At 42.5% G+C, this 20,283-nt stretch overlaps 1 protein-coding gene across 2 annotated transcripts; it reads left to right on the plus strand.

Annotated features, from left to right (window-relative positions):
* Positions 1-274: 274 nt before the first annotated feature.
* Positions 275-6,270, plus strand: LOC122041661 (nuclear transcription factor Y subunit A-4-like). Of its 2 annotated transcripts, none has more exons than XM_042601423.1 (6): positions 275-566; positions 1,856-2,279; positions 2,875-2,987; positions 3,115-3,186; positions 5,497-5,667; positions 5,751-6,270. In XM_042601423.1, exons 2-6 carry the CDS (start codon positions 1,958-1,960, stop codon positions 5,979-5,981), a joined length of 909 nt encoding a protein of 302 aa, XP_042457357.1. In that variant the 5' UTR covers positions 275-566; positions 1,856-1,957; the 3' UTR covers positions 5,982-6,270. The 2 variants fall into 2 exon arrangements, with proteins under 2 accessions (XP_042457357.1, XP_042457358.1); XM_042601424.1 differs by having other exon boundaries at positions 275-541.
* Positions 6,271-20,283: the final 14,013 nt, after the last annotated feature.

A 20,283-nucleotide genomic window follows, 5' to 3' on the forward strand; every position in this document is an offset into this window, starting at 1 on the left:
CTCGAAATCTATTAACCAAAGCGCTCGGCCGTGATCTACCAATTACGGCGTGAGATTAATCCTCGGATCCGATTCCAATGGTGGGTCCGCGGTCGGGTGATGACGGCAGGTTCACTGTGGTCATGAGTCATCGGCCCACGCTCCGCCATCCAGGTGGCTGCTTTCGGATCAGGCTACTGGGTAAAATAGCTCCAAAAGCGAGGGGTAATTTGGTCAGGGAGTTGCGACATCGAGGGGCAATAATTTCTAAGAGGAAAGCGGGGGGCCGAGAGAAGGGGGGAGGGGCGGCTGTTGTGTGGTGCCGATGTATGGAAGTGGAAGAAATTTATTTATTTGTTACTGTTTTTAAGGATAAAGGAAGGTTGAGAGTGAGGGAGATGTTCTTGCATATTTGGCAGGTGAAACTCGGGAGCACATTGTTTTAAATGCGAGGAGGATAACTAGGGAAGAGAAGGAGAAGGAGAAGGAGAAGGGGAAGGGGAAAGGCAAGGAGGGACTTGGGAAGTGGAAGGACAGAGAGGGGCTTTAAGATTTCCTCAAGGTTCTTCTCTGCAGCCAATGATCTGGTTTTTCTTCTTCTCTCCTTTAAATCTTTCAGTATATTTGCATGCATCCACTTGTCCTGCTGCTTCTTGGCTTAATTTTTTTTTTGTCTGATTCTCGGGATCTTGTTGTCGATTTGTTCTTTTTTTGTTTTTTGGAGGTGTGGATTTTGATTTGTAGGAGATATTTGGAGAAAAGGAAATTTGATTCGTTTTCGTAGTTCTTACTGGATCGGGTGAAACTTGTTGTATTTCAAGGGTGCATGCCATTTAGTTGCTCGTGGTGGGAGTTATCTTGGTCTTATCGTGGTGATTGCTCTTTGTTTGGGGCATCGATTACTTGATTTGTTTTGTTTTTAGTTCATTTGACCTCTTCTCTTTTAAGGAGTCGGTTTGGGTATTTTGGGTGGAAAACGACTGGTTATTTATCGTTCATCATCTGGATTCAGGCTGTTATACTTTTATTTTTGTTTCCCTTTTTAGTAGGAAAACTGAAGATTATTTATTTTCTCAGGGTATGAATCTGTTAGGTATTATCCTTTTGAAGTGATGCATCAGAGTTTGGCACATTGACCTTATTATTTTGAATAGGATTACATAAACATACGATTCTTGACATGCATCTTACTATCTCAGTCAGATAAGTTAGGACTGTGGTTATGATCAACTTTTTAGAGATCAATACCCTATGGTCCATGAATAGAAGTAATCATGTGTCAGCTTGTATTGCAAAGTGAGTGAGATTACAACAGTTTCGGATCTCGACTCCCTTTGGGTGGGATGATATGCCACTGCTAGTTCCCGAGTGAGCCACCCTTTTGTTTCCCACAATACCTCACTGAGAAAGTCTCATCTATAGAAAATGCATTCTCTTTCGTAGGTTTCACCTTGTGATTATCATGAAAGGTCTTGATACGGCATGTTGGTGAAAATTGCAAGGATAAACAAAAATTTTCTCTCTTTTTCTTTTGATTCTCATGTTGTAAAATGAAATTATCTGGATTCGATAAAATTTTCCCTTCTTGTTTGTTGATTGGTTGAGCTCCTATGACCATAGGCTTAAGGTAGTCAAAGAATATAAGAGTTAATCTATTGACAAATACTGTACCAGTCTGAGAAACCAATATTATCATTTTGCAAGATGTTTATGCTATGAAATTTTGCTAAGTTAGTTGAGTCATTTTACCATTATGTGTGTAAAGGATAATTTAGTTGCTAAATTTTGCTAATAGCTCACTGATTACACATTTACAGTTTTCTAGATATTGTTGATAATAATTTGCATTACTCAAAGGATACATTTATTATTTCAGGTGATCCTGTATCACTTTATGTTCCTTTATCGATACTAGTTGATCTCTTATCATTAAGAGAGACTCTACTTGTGCTTGATTGCGACCTGTGGAAGTCGAGCTATGCATCTTGATGCAAAGTCTGCAGAAATGCAAGTTGTTGGAAAAAAAGGTTCAGAGAGTAATTCTCTCTATTCATCATCTACTTTTGTGAACAATCCTGCCTGGTGGAATGCTAGTAGTGCAAACATTTTGCAGTCGTCTTATTCCAAAGACTTGAATATGAATATGGACTACTTAGCAAAAGATGGAAACGGGGAAACACAATTAAGCCATACAATGTCCGACCATGACTCTTCAACTCACTCTAGTGGTCAATCCCATCGAGAAGTATCTGAGATGTGTGAAGACAATGTTCATCAGCAATATATTTCTATGCAGTCTGGTATTATCGAACTATTCAAAATGTTATTTTGTTGGGTCTCTTATTGTCTTGTTCCTTTATACCACTGCAGTAAAGTTGTTTGCTAGACCTCGTAAATTGTTCTCCTAAACAACCACATTGTTCAATAGCCTATGGTTAATGATATTTGAACTCTTCTATTGCTTTTTTTGATAAATTAATTTCTAAAGGAAGAGTGCATTTTCTGTGGAATGGAATTGAGCTTGATCTTTACCAATGATTCAAATGGCATTTCTAAAGGAAGAGTGCATTTTTTATTGGGTTGCTGTATGATCTTATTATCAATTCCTTTGTTAATGTTTCATCAATTCCTTTGTTTATGATGTTCAAGCTGCACAGCTTGCTAAATTTTTAATTTGAACCAAAACATGTCTAATTTATTCAGTTTTAAAAAGTCCAAAATGTGTAAATAAACAGCTGCTTATATGTAGTGTTCTAAGCTCATTTCTATATTACATTGCGAACATAGAGATGATTACTCGTTATCTTTTTTGTTAATTTTTTTTCTTGTTGTAGTACATGCCTTTAACCTGTACTGTTTACTATTACCTTTTAATCTGTACTTGATCTTCGTAAGGTGCTGATAATGCATATAGAAAGCCCGATGATAGTCCTACAAAACCAGTTTTATGTTTGGGGAGTTCAGAAGTTTCATTCGCACCTATGAAGATGGACTATAGCCAATCTTTTGTAAGTTAATAGAATACTTTTGATTCTCAAAAAATGGATATACACTTAAAAGCGTGCTAGAATTATTATTTTTTCCTATTACGCTTCTAAAATTACAATATTTGGTTATTTGTGTTGTCAACTTCAGGCTCATGTGGCATATCCTTATGCTGACCCATACTTAGGTGGCATCCTTGCTGTTTGTGGACCTCCGGCTATGGTAGTTATACTAAGAGCACAATATTCTTAACTGTTTCATGCCATTACTATGCTTTCGTATGAAGTTTTTTTTAAGATTATGGCATTACTATCTTTTTTTGTTCACGTCTATAATTTCTTCTTCATTGGATCCATCTATCTCATCATTCGTATTGTAATCACCCTTGCTTGACATCGCATCAGTGACATCTTTACCAGTCTTGAAATTGAAGTCTTGATTGTCATCTTGTGACTAATAAAGATGAGAATAAATTGGCATCAGTTATGTAGTCAGCCTTGTTTAACTTGATTTTGTGTTACTACAAATTCGTGATTCACTCGCAGTTATAATTATTTGTACGTTGTATAGATTCTTGTTTTATTCTATTTCACTACCATCTTTGGTGACAACACATTGTTGTATGATTTACGTTGAATTATGAGGTTGTCTCTACCTTTACATTATCTATGTAATTAGTGTTACAAAACCTCCAATGAGCATAAGTCATTTGTAGTGGAGATTCATTGCCTAACCGTTTAGTCGAATCCCAAACCACAACTCTTCCACCAATCGGATCCAATCCTCAAGACGCCCATGATAATTTTCCATGTATCCTCTAATTATTTTTAAATTCACGAGCAGTAGTACATATCCAATTTAGAGAGCACATATTCTTACTTTGCTCCAAGAATATGACCCGACGAGCTATGTTGATAATTCATATCCATGTCCTGTGTAATTTCCAAGCATGCTAAGATAGCCTCGTCACACAACAGAGTCCAATAAATCAAGGAATAGAATCCATGGTCTTTGAGCAATTCTAGACAAAACTGTTAAAGAGAACTAGTCAGGTAATCAATCACATAACCAAGGTTATGAGGAATAATTCATAACCTAATGTTGTTTATTCAACCTTTGGAATTCTCATTTTAGGGAAAAAAAATTGGGAAAAAATTTTGGTTAACCCCGAATCATGTAAAACCTCACACTTCCAAGATAATCACATTCCGGGTTATATCTCTCATTTGCTTATGTGGTGGGCATGCTCCATTACATGGAAATCACTCATTAGTTGAACCAAACAAGATTCCATAACATAATCTTAGATAGATAATCAAGGTTATCAACAATAACCTTCAACCAAACATGCCCTAAGAGAGATGAAGTAGTACTAGCAGGACGGAGGGAGATATCCTCTTGTTGATGATGAACTGCGATTTAAGTTGTTACTAGGCTTGGACCCCGAGTACAAAGTGATTATTAGTGCTGTCATTCGTGCTCGGGACGCCATCATAATATACTAAGAGTTGGTTGATAAGCTTGTTGGTCATGAAATCTTCTTAGTGTGAAGCCAACAAGGATCCACCTGCCATCACCACCCAATGAAACCAATGTTCCAACAACTATTGATCCATGGGAGGCACTTGCAACAATAATACAAACAAGAATAAACTCTTCCAAGGTGGGAGAACAAACTATTGATCCAAGGTATGCACCACCGACAACAATAATACAAACAAGAATATATTCTTCCAAGTTGGGGGGGGACCGAATTCTAGTAACCAATATGGCAGCAACTACAGTGATAGAGGCGCCTTTAACTCTAATTAGTATCCCTTACTTGGTGCTCACCTGCATCAAAGTCTAGTGAGGCAAGTTTACTGTCAACTTTAGACAAGTTTTGACATTCGACCAAAGTCTGCAAGTCATATATGATGCCTGAATCCAAGTGCACCTCCCCAACCGATCCTCATCCGTGTTGTCTGACAATTGGCTTATGGATTCCACTTGCAATGTTTCATCTCATTCCACCATCACGCTTCGACATCAATGACTAGGACGCCCAGTAAGACAACCTCGAACATATTATTTCTTCTCAAATTCTAACTCTTTATCCTTGTAATAATAGCCATAAACTACTTTGTATTTTCACACTTTATACCTCTTAACTGCTCGAGTTATTCTGCGTTGATGTTTGGTCTTGCTCCAATTACCTCTGCATTTTTTTTTGTTCATCATTTCAATAAATACAGATTCATACTCTCTCAAATAAAAAATTTGATGTTACCAATGTATTTGTATGGTAGTTGGTCGTAGATGGATTTACAAGGTAAAGTGAAGACTTTATGAGATCGTTAATCAGTGGCCAAAGGTTTCATTTAAGGGTTGGGCATCGATTTTCACTGGGTCGTCAAGCTTACCATTGTCTGTGAAGTACCTTAAGATTGGTTTTTCATTTTGTTCGATCTCAAATCATAAGATTTGTTTTATTTCTTCTGTGAATTCATTAGTTTTGAGGAACAAATTTCTATCGTGCTACTCTACTTACAGATCCATCCGCAAATTGCGGGAACATCATCTGCTTCTCGCATGCCACTGCCTCTTCAACCTGCAGCCGAAGGACCTATTTATGTCAATGCAAAACAATACGCTGCAATTCTACGAAGAAGGCAGCTGCGTGCAAAGTTGGAGGCTGAAAACAAACTCGTAAAGAGCAGAAAGGTATGAGCAAAGACCCAGTTTGATACGGAGCTAATTGTTCAAGCTAAGCTATTAACATACCTTCTCTCGTGTGACTTCCACAGCCATATCTTCACGAGTCTCGTCATCGCCACGCGATGAAGCGAGCAAGGGGTTCTGGTGGAAGATTCCTCAACACAAAGCAACTAGAGCAGCAGCAACAGCAGACCCAACCTTCAGGTCTCTCTGGTTCAGCGGGCTCCGACATGAGAGCTGCTTCGACAAATGGAGGTAAGGTTGCGGAACGGAAACACTTTGGCTTCCAACCATCCAACTTCTGCTCGAGTTTGGAGTGAGCATGTATGGCGGAAGCAGCATGATTAGACTCGGGGCAGTAAGGAGGTGTTGCATTTTGCTGTCTGTCATGGTGTTTTCCTGGCAATTCATCCTTGGCTTTTGGTAGTAGTACCTTTGTTTGAAGTGCTTCGTTCGACATCTGTAGTGGACATGAACAGCAGTCGACTGCGAGATACTGAAAACTGTTACTCTTCTTGTTCTTAGATGCTCAAGTTTCATGTTGCTTAAACAACACTGAATCGATGGAAAGAACAACCATCCATGAATTCTATTCAACTTCATGCTCAATCCCATTCCAATACTTTCAATCTGTACCTTCCACTCAGACTCCTAACTCGATTTGTTGTTAGGCAAAAATAAAAGGAAAAATGAAATGGGCATTCCGTTAGATATTTGATATTCAAAATATTTTTTGTTTCAATGTTATTGTATGATAGTAATAGGTGGAATTTGTCACTTTAGGGGTTTTACATGACCGGTCTTATGATTATGTGAGAAGTAAATTAGGAAGTTATAGTTGGTCCCATGATTGTGAAAAGGTCAATGAGGAAATTATAGTTGGTCAATGTGAGAAGGTTTTTTTTTTTTTTTTTTTTTTGTGTGGTTTTATTGAGATTTAAATTCTTACCCTATAGTAATAATTCTGTCTTGCGTTAACAATTCAATTTTATTCCGGGGATAATTTCAATGTTATTGTCGTAGCTACTCACAATGTGAAATAACTACCCTACTATAAGTGAAAATTAATTATTTCATTTTAATTAAAATTACTATATTATATTTAAAGTAGTATCACATCAAAAATATTTTTTTTTTATTAATGTCCAAATTATTTATATTTTATTAAATTTATTTTAAACAGGTCAAACTCATTTTTTCAAACAATTATATAAGCTATAAGCTATTAAATAGTTTATATATATATATATAGCTAAATGTAAAACTCTAGAAATTTGAATTTATAATTTTAAATTTTAAACATTATTATATCAAAATAATTTTTATTAATTTGATTAAAATTATTTAAAATTGATTAAATTTTATTTTAGAAGATATGAAAGCTACTTAAATAGGTATTACATAGTTGTAAAAATTACTAAATAATTGTTATATAATTATAACTAAATTATAAATCCTAAATTTTAAATTCTAAAACTTTGAATCTTTAAGTCCTAAATTCAAAACACTATTATATCAAAGTATTATTTAGTAACTTGTTAAAAAAATTAAAATTTTATCAAAATTATTTTAAATTGATCAAAAATATTTTTAAACAATTATATAATCTACTAAATAGATGTTACGGTTGTAAAATTTACTATATACCTGCAAAATCTTAAATCATAAATTTTAAAATTTTAAACTTTAAATCTTAAATCATAAATACTATTATATCAAAATGTTTTTTTACCAATTTAGTCAAAATTATTTAAATTTTAACAAAAATATTTTAAATGGATCAAAATCATTTTAAAATAATTATAAAGACTATTGAGTATCTATTAAACAAGTATAACAAGCTATTAAAAAGATACTACAATACTATAATAATATTATTATATTGGTTGTTATACATCGTAACAACTACTTTAGTTGCTATGATAATATTGAAGTAGAGGTATTCTCGAAATCCTGAGCAGGGGATCTTTTTTATTTTTTTCTTTAAAGAATATTTTAAATGAGAATGATGATATGGTTCTACAAGCCTCAGCAAAAATAGACAATAAGAAAAGGGTTAGAATGATGACAAGGGTTTCTCCGATGTAGCCACTTTAATGTTTAAGTTAGAGAATAAAGAAAAATATGAGTATTAAGATTTTGATGTACGTATCTGCACATACCTTAGGCGGCTGGCTACCTTTTATAAGGAAAAGATAATTTCTTTTTACTTCTATTCTGATCTTTACGTTATAATTATTTAATTTCTTAAATAATACAAAATTTATTTATGTCGCTGTCTTTTTCCTGAAATAATTCTAAATTTACATGATAATTTATTTTTTTTCTGAATTAATCTGAGATTTGCACGATGTTATCATTTTCATGAAATAATCTAAAATTTTATGCAAGTATCACAAAGGCAAGCGCATAAAAAAGTGGAGGGGTGATCCCGGAAGTCGGGGTGCCGGGGAGTCAAGCACTCGAGAAGTCGGGTTGACTCAATTTTCCCTTTTGTTGGAACTACCATTTTAGTAGGGTATCAATTTTTTTTATCCACGTGACACCCACTAATTACCATTCGGATAAGCTATGATTTAAAATTATTATATTTTTTAAAAAATAAAATTATAAATTCATAAAATTATTTGCCACCGTAATTATTAAGAATAATCATATAAAAAAATTATTAATTATTTATTAAATAATTCACTAACACGTGAAATTATTTACAGACAAACAATGGAGTTGGTGTCCCTTAAATATTTTGATATGAAATTAATATAATACACTTATATTTTAAAAAATTTACACATAAATTATAATTAATAAAATATTTTCTAAAGATCCCTTCATTAATATGTAGCTAAATGATTGAATCAAACGAAATTATTTGTCTTCATAGATGATCTTTATCAGTTCCCTTCATCAATTAAAATATTTTCTCTTCTAAACTCTAACGTGCACCTTTCAAATTTTGTTATGCGATATGATGATTGATCCTGTCCGAATCAGGCTCAATGGACGCTGGAGATGTGGCGCTCCCTGCTGAATCCTCGAGTGCTCCGGTGAACCTGCAACAAAACCGAGCCGGGGGGTGTCCCGGCGACGGCCCTCCGACGCTCAAGTTAGGCGAAGGAATAAGAAAGTGGCTGAGAAAATGGAGACTTGTGTACCTTCGGTTGAAGAAATGGAGGTCTTATATAGACCTCTCGAAGGAGCCTGGGCACACCAATCGAAGCGATCACCTGCTTTCGACCATGCCTAGGTGTGGGCCTGTCAGAAGGGCATCCATAAGACCATACTGCTACTGTATCAACCTGTCCGTGACGTGATGATGGGACCTTTAATAGTGACATCTTACGTACAGTCTAATCATCATGCCTTTGCTGACATATCATATCCCGAGCCGAGCGAATAGGCCGCTCGGCTAATCACTGTTCCCTCGCCACGATTCCGGCCGAGCGGACACCTCCGCTCGGCCATTCTGTCCTCAGCCGAGCGGACACCTCCGCTCGGCCACTCGGCTCCGGTTCTTCTGCTTTGGCGTCGGAAACCCAAACCTTTGGCTGGGTAATCTCTGGCTCCGCTCGGACGGGACCCCATATGTGGGTCCCCCATTCTTACCGCCGGATCACTTACCTCCCCTTCAAGTCTAGTCGAAGGAGGCAGTGAGTCCGACTGACTGGACTGTGTGTCCGAGCGGGCGGTCGTCGCCTTATCGCTGCTGCTGATATCCCTTGAGCCGTTCGGCCCTCATGCCAAATTTATCCGCTCGGCTCTTCGCTTTGTATGCCTTGGCGCCCAACGTGGATGTTTGCTTGTCTAAATCCTCTTGAAAATCGCGCAAGTCTTTTTCATTAAGCCGAAGCATGCGCGGTATGGGCGCATTAATTGCGCTTGGTGACAGAGCGCCACGTGGCTTGTCTCTAGTGGCAGTGACGCTCCGTACGATGGGACGCCATTTGTTTTGAAATGAACGGTTAGATGATGACCTCGTCTCTTGTGCCCTTCATCCGACAGACGAGGCTGAGCGGTCTCGTTTGTATAAAGCCCTCGTTCTGGCCTTTACGCGGCATTCTCTGTTTCATCCCGCGTCCTCTGCCGAAGCTGCCTGCTGCTAGCTTACTCCGGCGGCTCCCCGTGCTTGCTTTCCGGTGGTTTTCGAGTTCCTGGGCTTCTTTCCTTTGATCTTCCCTCAGTAAGCCTCTTCTCTTCTCTCGTCCCCTTGTTTCCGAGTATTGCTGGGCTTCCTTCCCTTCTTTAATCATGGCGAGCACTTCTGCACCCGCTACCGAGGTTCACGGTCCGTGGTATATGAGTATGGAGAGTAGGTTAGATGAGGAGCACGCCCGGCGCGTTGTTAGGACCTACGGGATCCCGCAAGACCATGAAATAGTTGTAGCCAACCGACCGGCCCCATAACCCGCCGATCGGTACTATTTGTTTTTTTCTGGACCAATTCCAGGGCGACCTTAGATTTCCTACTCATCCATTTATTTTGGAAGTTTGTAATTATTTCCGCATCCCGCTCGGCCAACTTGTGCCGAATTCCTTTAGGCTAATGAGCGGGATTGTCGTCCTCTTTAGGCTGCACAGTATCCCACTTGATCCCAGAATATTCCACTACTTCTTCTACCCCAAACAATCCGAGTTGGGTACTTTTATTTTCCAAAGTAGAATAGGTTTCAAATTTTTTGAGAACATGCCGACCTCTAACAAGCACTGGAGGGAGTTCTTCTTCTATATACGACTTCCCGAGCGGCCAGCATTCAGAACCAAATGGCAGACCGCTGTGCCGACCAAGCCGGAGCTCGGCAAATTCAGAAGCAATCCGGCCTACCTTCATGCGGCAAATTGCTTGTCCGGTCAGCGGTACAAAATCGACCAGTTGCTTCTCAAGGGGGTGTTGTACATTTTTGGATTATCTACCGTTCGGGCCAATCTCCCCTACCGCATGGGTAAGGACTCTTTACTCCCTTCGCATTTTTTGTCTAACTGATTTTAATTTCTTCCACTGCAGCTGAAGTCATGTGGCGCTCCAAGGCTACCGACCATCTGAAATTGAAGGCCGTGGGAATTGAGGCGGCTACCAAAAAAGAACTCGTCGCGCGGGGTCTTATCCCCAGCCGCCCGGCAGATGCAGGAGAGGGGGGGACGCAGTCCGCCCCTGAAACAGAAGTCACCCAACCCGCTTCAACGGAGGTTGAGGCGGATCCTGTTTCCTCTGCGCCGGGGATTCACCACGGGAAGTTCGGCGGAAACGTCTAAGAGAGTCCAGCCTTCCGCCGACCCCAGAGGGCGAACCGCAGGCGCCGATCGAGATCGCTTCTCCAGATCGCACACCTTCGCAGACCAGGACCCCCGTGGACTCGCCCACCACACAGTCCTCTGGTTCTCCTCCACGGACTCGTCGTCGCTTACGACGGTTGGGCGAAACTTCAACCATAGGGGAGTCCTCGGGCCAGGCGACTGCGGCTGAGGAAGTGCCGGTCGGCCACCCGACCATCAAGACTACCCTTCGATTCCCGTCGGAGGAATATTTATTGTCTGCCGATCGGCCATCAAGTCTCGTTCACGAAATAACCTTGACGGGTCCGCTCGCCAAACTTTTCGAGGGCGCTTGATTGGGTGGCCCTCATGGCCTTGACTCGGCGATAACCACATGCGACATGCCACTCGGTAGGTTCATTTTCTTCTGTGCCATACTCTTTAGGTTCTGATTTTATTATTTCCTTACACATTGGGGCTGAGCAAATCGCCACTAGCCATCGGTTGGGAGCTGGAGGATCTTATGGAAAAGCTCCAAGTCTCGGGGTCCATCGGTAGGCGGGAGAAACAAGCCCGAGGCGAGAAGAAGGCCGACACAGCTACGGTGGCTCGACTTGAAGGCTTGGTGAAGAAACGCGAAGAAGACGTGAAACGCGCCAGTAGCCGGAAGAAGCGGGCGATCGCTGATCTGGACAAGATGAAAGTTGAAGTCCGAGCCCTAGATCAGCGATCTAAGGAGCTGGAAGCCCAACTAACCACCGAACGGGATGGGCGCTCAGCTGAACGCACTAAAGCGGAGGTGGACCAGAAAGTTCTTCAAGATTCACTAATTGCCTCCCGGGCGGCGCTCAGAAAGTACAAGGAAGGGGAGCCGAGTCGTATGGCTGTTGCACGTCAAGATTACCTCCGCTCGGAGAGGTTCGGCACGAAATTTGGCGGCAGAGTCTCTTCAACCTTTGCCGAGGCCGTTAAGGTCACTATGGCCTACTTGAAGAAGGGTGGCCACCTTCCTGCGGGAATGCACATTCCCGCCTCCGATCTGGCGGCCATGATAGATGACATTCCGGACGGATTCTTCAACTTCGAAGACCCCGAGTGAAGAGTGTTCCTCGTCTCTATCTTGTTTTTGCGTTTCTTACGCCCAGCGCAACTTTTTGTACTTGCCGTCCGGCATGCTTTCCCTTTAATGCAATTATGTCTTTGCTTGCGTCTTCCTGATCCTTATCCATAATATTCTTCTGTTTGCTTAACGTTTATGCTTAGAATCAATCATGCTCTAAGTGTTCTCCGTCACGCGGCCGATCAGCTTAACCCATAAAACAAAGTCCGAGCGGGATGGCCTACTCGCTCTGCACGTATCTAGCCAGTGCGAAGTCGACAAACGCCAAGTATCGAAGGACCAACGCCTGAGCGGGCCTAAATGTTTTAATACTTGTGGTTTCCACGGTTTCTTATTCTCTGATATTCGTTCGTCCGCCCGGGGTATTTATAGTCGCCGGACCGACTCTCGATTTTTAACGATGGTGCTTGTCGGTTTTCCGCTCGATTTTTATAGACGTCGGCTCGTCTCTTGATCTTTAACGACGGAGCTCGTCGGCACGGATATTTATAGCCGGTCGGCGCGGCTCTCGATCTTTAACGACGGAGCTCGTCGGCGCGGATATTTATAGCCGGTCGGCGCGGCTATCGATCTTTAACGACGGAGCTCGTCGGTCTTCCGTTCGGGGATTTATAGACGCCGGCTCGTCTCTCGATTTTTAACGTCGGAGCTCGACGGCGCGGATACTTATAGCCGGTCGGCGCGGCTCTCGATCTTTAACGACGGAGCTCGTCGGTCTTCCGCTCGGGGATTTATAGACGCCGGCTCGTCTCTCGATTTTTAACGTCGGAGCTCGACGGTGCGGATATTTATAGCCGGTCGGCGCGGCTCTCGATCTTTAACGACAGAGCTCGTCGGTCTTCCGCTCGGGGATTTATAGACGCCGGCTCGTCTCTCGATTTTTAACGTCGGAGCTCGGGCACGGATAATTATAGCCGGTCGGCGCGGCTCTCGATCTTTAACGACGAGCTCATCGGTCTTCCGCTCGGGGATTTATAGGCGGCTCGTCTCTCGATTTTAACGTCGGAGCTCGTGGCGCGGATATTTATAGCCGTCGGTCGCTCGATCTGTAACGTCGGAGCTCGTCGGCGCGGATATTTATAGCCGGTCGGCGCGGCTCTCGATCTTTAACGACGGAGCTCGTCGGCGCGGATATTTATAGCCGGTCGGCGCGGCTCTCGATCTTTAACGATGGAGCTCGTCGGCGCGGATATTTATAGCCGGTCGGCGCGGCTCTCGATCTTTAACGACGGAGCTCGTCGGCGCGGATATTTATAGCCGGTCGGCGTGGCTCTCGATCTTTAACGACGGATCTCGTCGGTCTTCCGCTCGGTGATTTATAGACGCCGGCTCGTCTCTCGATTTTTAACGTCGGAGCTCGACGGCCCGGATATTTATAGCCGGTCGGCGCGGCTCTCGATCTTTAACGACGGGACTCATCGGATTTCAGCTCGGACGTTTATAGACGCCGGCTCGTCTCTCGATATTTAACGTCGGAGCTCGACGGCGCGGATATTTATAGCCGGTCGGCGCGGCTCTCGATCTTTAACGACGGAGCTCGTCGGCGCGGATATTTATAGCCGGTCGGCGCGGCTCTCGATCTTTAACGACGGAGCTCGTCGGTCTTCCGCTCGGGGATTTATAGACGCCGGCTCGTCTCTCGATTTTTAACGTCGGAGCTCGACGGCGCGGATATTTATAGCCGGTCGGTGCGGCTCTCGATCTTTAACGACGGAGCTCGTCGGTGCGGATATTTATAGCCGGTCGGCGCGGCTCTCGATCTTTAACGACAGAGCTCGTCGGCACGGATATTTATAGCCGGTCGGTGCGGCTCTCGATCTTTAACGACAGAGCTCGTTGGTCTTCTAAGCCTAATTTGGACAACGTTTACCTGGCCGAACGGCACAAGGTCTTCGGAATTGAGCCTTTGGCTCGTACAGTATACCTCCGGCTGAGCAGCTCGGGGCCTTCGTCCTTGAGCGTTTTGCTCGAATAATTTACCTCCGGCCGAACGGCACGGGGCCTTCGACACTCGAGCCTTTGGCTCGGATAATTTACCACCGGCCAAACGGCACAGGCCCTTCGGATAACCAACCGTTCGGCTATGAACACAGAATGCCTTGGGAATAATTTGTTTCCTGCGATAAAAGAAGTACAGCTATTTTGAATTTACACAAAATAGAGCAAAAGCGCACCTATCACCCAGCTCTATATGGCTGAAGGTGATTTGCACTCCATGGCCGATCCAGTATCCGACCTTCCGCATCCTTGAGGTAATAAGTGTAACAACCCAATTTTCCCTATTTCAAGTTCTAAAAGTCCATAAAAATATTTGGAAATGGTTTTAAAATATTCTAGAGATTTTTAGAAATTTTTAGAGTATTTTTACGTAATTTTTGGAAGTCGTTTAGTATGTTTACAAAAAGAAAAAAATTTTGTCAAAACCGAAGTTCGAACCCACGACCTCGGGTCGGACCGACCCAACCGTACACGGCCCAACCAACTGAGCTATGCTCGTTTTGTTAACCAAGTACGAAGCGAGATGTATATAAGTTGTAGTTAATAACAGAAATGCCCTAAGTATTATAAGATGGGTTATTTCCTTCTCCCGAACCCTAACCTCTCGATCCCTCTCCTCCTCTCTCGCGACAGCGGCGGCGCGATTCTTCCCCTCTCGCGGTGGAAACGAGGAAAGCCGGCTTAGGGCTTAACTCCGGCGGCCGACGAGCTTCTTCCTCCGAGGGTTCGGCACACATCCGAGAGAACTCTCGGCAAGGTGAACGCACGGACGAGAAGGGACCGAGATCTTCAAGCTCCATCCGAACCCCTAAATTTCTCCTTCTCGGTTGTAAGTCCAAGCAATCAAGGGTAAGTACTACTCACCTGCGGTAGGAGTTGCTCCGATCTTTCGGTTTTCGTTTCCTTGTTTTCCTGAGTTTCTTGAATCCGAAACATGCTATAAGGATTTTGGCTTTTGGGTATTCTGCCGTGAGCTTCACAGGGAAATCAAGGTTTCGTTTAGGTTAGTTGAGCATGTAGTATGATTCTAGTGCCAAGTAGAATTGTATGCATTCTATCCTTAATTATTGCTAGGGATTTTGGCCGTGCACAGTGGAGTTTCGGTTGATTCCTTGCTGCCCTGTTTAGGATCATACCGAACAGATCATTATAGTTATCCCATGTCGCTGCCATGAGTTCACTTAAGGATGCATTGTCTTGGCTTGCTGTTGAATGCTTTGAGTTGTATGTTGTACATGAATTTCCTTGCTTTAAGGTCATGTTGTACATAGTTAAAGTTGATTAGAGATTTGTTTTTACAGCATGTTTAAGAAGTTGAGTAGCATTCTATGTCTGTTTGTTTTTACAGCACGATTAGGATCACTAAAGGTAGCATCCTTTGTCTATTTTACAGCATGCTTAAGAAACCCTAAGGTAGTATTCTTTGTCTATGTTTTATAACATGATTAGAATCCCTAAAGTAGCATTTTTGCCCTATTTTACAGCATGTTTAGAAAGTCCAGATTTGCTTTCCTTTGCTATATTTTATAACAAGCTTAGGGAGTTCAGATTTGTTTTCCTTTGTGTTATTTTTATACAGCATGCTTGGTTAGTTGTAATCCTATACTTGTTAGATATATATCTAAAGGATTCTAATAAGCTCTAATAAAGGATTATGAGAAGTATGAGTAAAGAAAAAGACCAAGGTCTAATTAAAAAGAGATAACAAGTAAATTAAAGTAAGAGGCTAGTACCCGACATCCAAGAGCTTGTCGTTAAACAAATCCAGGTGACCATTTCCGAGGTCTTGGCCCTGGTAGACCGAGGTCTGCTCTTTTAGGATTGGTGGCTCGCAACCCCAACCTATTAGGGAACGCGCATGAGTTGGTACTAGGCCTGGGCCCAAGAAAAGAAAACCCAAGAAAAGAAAACCCAAGAAAAGAAAAGAAAAGTTAAGTAAGAAGGAAGAAAGAAAAGAAAAGTTAAGTAAGAAGGAAGAAAGAAAGAAGAAGAAAGTAAAAGATAGAAATTAAAAGATTAATTTCTAACACAAGGATACAAGAAATGAAATAAGTTCCAAGCTTAGAATAAATAAGAATGGTTAGTTTTCTTTGATTCTAAGTTTACATTGTTAGTTTCTTGTTATCCTTCTTGATACTGAGTATGATTTGTATTCTGTTCATTTTCTGTATACCATGAGCACATGCAGATAGCTTTATTATTTCAGTTTCAGCACTTATGCATTTCATTTATGCATTTCGAGTTTTGTGAGATAGATTAGTACTTACTAAGCGTTTTCGCTTATAGATCTTGTCTTCTTTCCTCCTACTGCAGATAATGGAAAAGCTAAGATATGAAGGGAGGCGACAGGGTGGTGGTGATGATGGATGTGTGTGGTGACTGAACTATGGAGAGGTCCAGAGGGGACTAGCAAGACTTATTTATTTAGAGTTTATGTCTAGTTTATTTTCCTTATTTCTATTATGAAATTATGAGTTTATGATTGAGTTTGATGTGCATTGTAGCTTATTATGCTTCATTCTGGGAGCTTGAGTTTAGTTCATGTTGCTAGATTAGTTTTTGATTATGATATGATTTATTACTGCGTGGTTGTGAATAAAATGTGTTCCAGCCGCCTGTGCGTATATATTGTTTGTATTATGGATTTGGTCACCGGTACAGGGGAGATTCTGTCGAAATTTTTCGGTAGGAATTCCTCTGGGCCGTGATAAATCTAAGTGTCGCTAATAATAGCATAAGTGACAATAGTAAGTAGAGTAGTAGTTAGGTAACGGTCGCCCTTAGAGAGTAGTAGTAAGAAGGGTGGTTGTTACAGTTGGTATCAGAGCAGTGTTCCATTCTCCAGCATCACACACATCAGCATCATCCTCGCCATCTCCAAGTAAGAAAGTATTTAAATTCTTTCTTTATTCTGCTTTCTTTATTATTAACTGCAGTATAGAGTACTTGTTTTTTTTAGTACTTAAGTAAGATCAAAGATTTAGTTTCCCTTTTCTTTATTCATATCTATGTATGATTAGAAGGGTTAAAGTAAGATATCAAGCCTTTACCTTGAATAAATAGATGGCAAGAAGAGGACGCCCCCGTACTCACACTGAGGAACCATCTCAGGAGAACGAAGTGCCTAGAGCAACCGAGCCCAACCTTTACGAAGTGGTTGCTCAGCTCCGAGGCAAGTAGCGAGCAACGACAAGTGATTGCCGATCGATGGCAAACCGACAGCGGTTCCTCCCCTCCTCCGCTTGTCACTGCGAGACCCGATGGTGGCGAGACTCCACTACTCGAGGAACCGTCACGGCACCCGAGACCGAGCTTACCTTATCGGTGGCTAAAGGCTGAAACGAGAGCTTCTCGAGCACGGTGAGCCACAGGATGCCGGGCTTGGTTTAAAACACTAGAGAGCACTATGGAGCTTCTTGACTGCGAAGTCGAGAAGGTCAAGTGCGCCTCTTCCTGCTCTGGAGATGCTCGTATATGGTGGGAGAGGATAAAGACCAAGAGAGCGGTGATCGGATGAGGCAGATTTCCAGTCGAGTTCTATGAAGAGTTCTTCCACTGCAGATTACCAACAAGCACTACGAGGAGTTTAGAGTTCAAACAAGGTGACTTGTCGGTGGAAGAAGCGACCAAGAAGTTCAGAGTTAGCTCGTCTCGTCGAGCTAGTGAGTACAGAGAAAGAGCGAGTCGGTGATGCTCGAATCTGAGACCACGATAGCAGATGTGAGCGGTGGAGCTCATCGGCCCCAGTCGAAGAATTGATCAAGAGCATTAATTGCTGAACATTACATGAACAACATCAAAGCACAGCGAACACAACATCAGGAAGACAAACCAGCAAGTAGTTCCTCCCCCTCCGGAAGGGCAAAGGTAAAAGGAAGCAGTGGAACACAGGAGGTGGCGAAGGGAGGACCAGCAAACAAGCAGACCAAGTTCCCTCCCTGTCCCAAATGTGGGAGAACACACCCAGGAGCCTGCCTTTTGGGTAAAATCGATGTTACTCCTGTGGTCGGAGGGACACATGGCTAAAGAGTGTCCTAACAAATTCAAAGCACCTCAACCACGGCCATTGCAATATGGAGGCCAGCCTGCACTGCACCACATGGGAGCGGCATTGGAAGGACCCTACATCGATCAAGGAAGGTTAGAAGCCCCACGGTTCCGGCCTTTGATGGTGCGAGTATTCTCCTCACCAAAGAAGAAGTCGCTAGTGCCTCCACGGTCGTAAGGTCAAGTAGTTATTTTCCAACACATAGCTACTGTGTACTATTTGACACTTGGGCGACCCATTCTTTTGTATCGATACCTTTTGCGGTGGTTTACGGTGCCTACGTAGTATGAACTCCAAGTTCACGACAACCCTATCTTACGGGAAGTCATGGAATCAATCGATTAACCGGTCTTGGTTAGAATGCAGAGAGTTATATGTAAATCTAATAGTCCTCGCCTGCGAGATTTGATATTATTTTTGGTATGGATTTCCTCGGCAAGTACAGTGCCTCAGTGGACTGAAGAAAGTAATTTTTAGTCCAAGGTGAGCCAACTTTTGAGTTCACGGAGTGCCAAGGAGGAAGACCCGAAGCTCCTCTCATCCCTAGCAGCACACCGGATGTTAGCTAAAGGGTGTGCAGGTTTTCTTGCATACATAGTAAAGGCGGAAGAGGAGAAGGGACTCAAGCAGGAGGAGGTCCGGGTAGTATGCGAGTATCCGAGTATTTCCGGAAGAGCTACGGACTACCTCCCAACAGAGAGGTGGAATTTGAGATTGGTTCCTGGAACCGGTCCAATTTAAAGCTCCGTATCGCATGTCTCCAGCAGAGTGAAGGAGTTACAAGAGCAACTACAGGAGTTATTGGACAAAGGCTTCATTCGCCTAGTCACTCACCTTGGGGAGTCCTGTGTTGTTTGTCAAGAAGAAAGATGGGACAATGCGGATGTGCATAGACTACGAGCTTTGAATCAAGTGACAATCAAGAACAAGTACCCCTTCCGGGATCGATGACTTATTTGATCGGTAGAGGAGCGACGGTGTTCTCAAAGATAGACTTGCGCTCTGGGTACCATCGGTGAAAGTGAAAGAAAGAGATATACCGAGCGGCATTCAGACCAGATATGGACACTACGAGTTTGTAGTTATGCCATTTGGGTGACCAATGCACTGCGGTCTTCATGGACCTAATGAACAGTGTTCAGAGAATATCTTGACAAATTTGTCATTGTATTCATCGATGACATTCTCGTCTATTCAAGGACCCGGAGGAGCATGACACGCACTTGAGGATAGTATTGCGGACTCTTGAAAGCGACTTTATGCTAAATTCTCAAAGTGCGAGTTACGGTTAATCGGTGGCGTTTTAGGTCACATTATCTCTAAAGAAGGTATTCAGTGGATCCGCAAAGTGAAGCGGTCAACAACTGGAGTAGACCCAAGAGCGTCAGAGAGATCGAAGCTTCCTTGGTCTAGCGGGGTACACAGGAAGTTCGTGGAGGATTTTTCCAGGATAGCTTCTCGACCCTCACCAGAAAGAACAAGAGATTTGAATGGTCGGATAAATGTGAGCGAGCTCCAAGAGCTAAAGAAGAGATTGATCGGTGCTCCCATTCTGCCACAGAGCGACAAGAGTTTCGACATCTGTGATGCTTCTCACCATGGTTTAGGGTGTGTGCTTATGCAAAATGACAAGGTCATTGCCTATGCTTCTTCAACTGTCTCGAAGCATGAGGTGAATTATCCTACTCATGACTTAGAGCTTGCTGCAGTTGTCTTTGCCTTGAAAATCTGGAGACACTACCCTTATGGGTAAAAGTGTGGAATCCTTACCGATCACAAAAGCCTTAAGTACCTACTCACCCAAAAGGAGCTTAACTTGAGATAGCGAAGGTGGTTGGAGTTGATCAAAGATTATGATTTAGTGATTGACTATCATCCTGGGAAGGCCAATGTTGTGAAAAAAGTGGGCTGTGGTGATGTCAAAAAAAAAGGGCTGGTAGCAGAGTGTTTTTTGTTGGATTTCCTTCGGAACCTCGCTACTCTCTCTTGCTTGCATCCCTTTCTCGATGAAGTTCTGCACGATAAGCAAAGTAAAGATCCGGACATCCGGAAGATCAAGCAAGGGATACAGAAAGAAGACAACTCAGAGTTTAGAGTGACAGATAGCGGAATTCTTTATCAGGGGAGTCGCATTTGCGTGCCCAATGATGAGGAACTGAGGAAGAAGATCTTAGAGGAAGCTCACAGTACACCATATTCCATGCAT

The sequence above is a fragment of the Zingiber officinale genome, chromosome 2A (genome assembly GCF_018446385.1).
Source record: "Zingiber officinale cultivar Zhangliang chromosome 2A, Zo_v1.1, whole genome shotgun sequence".
NCBI classification, from domain to species: Eukaryota; Viridiplantae; Streptophyta; class Magnoliopsida; order Zingiberales; family Zingiberaceae; genus Zingiber; species Zingiber officinale.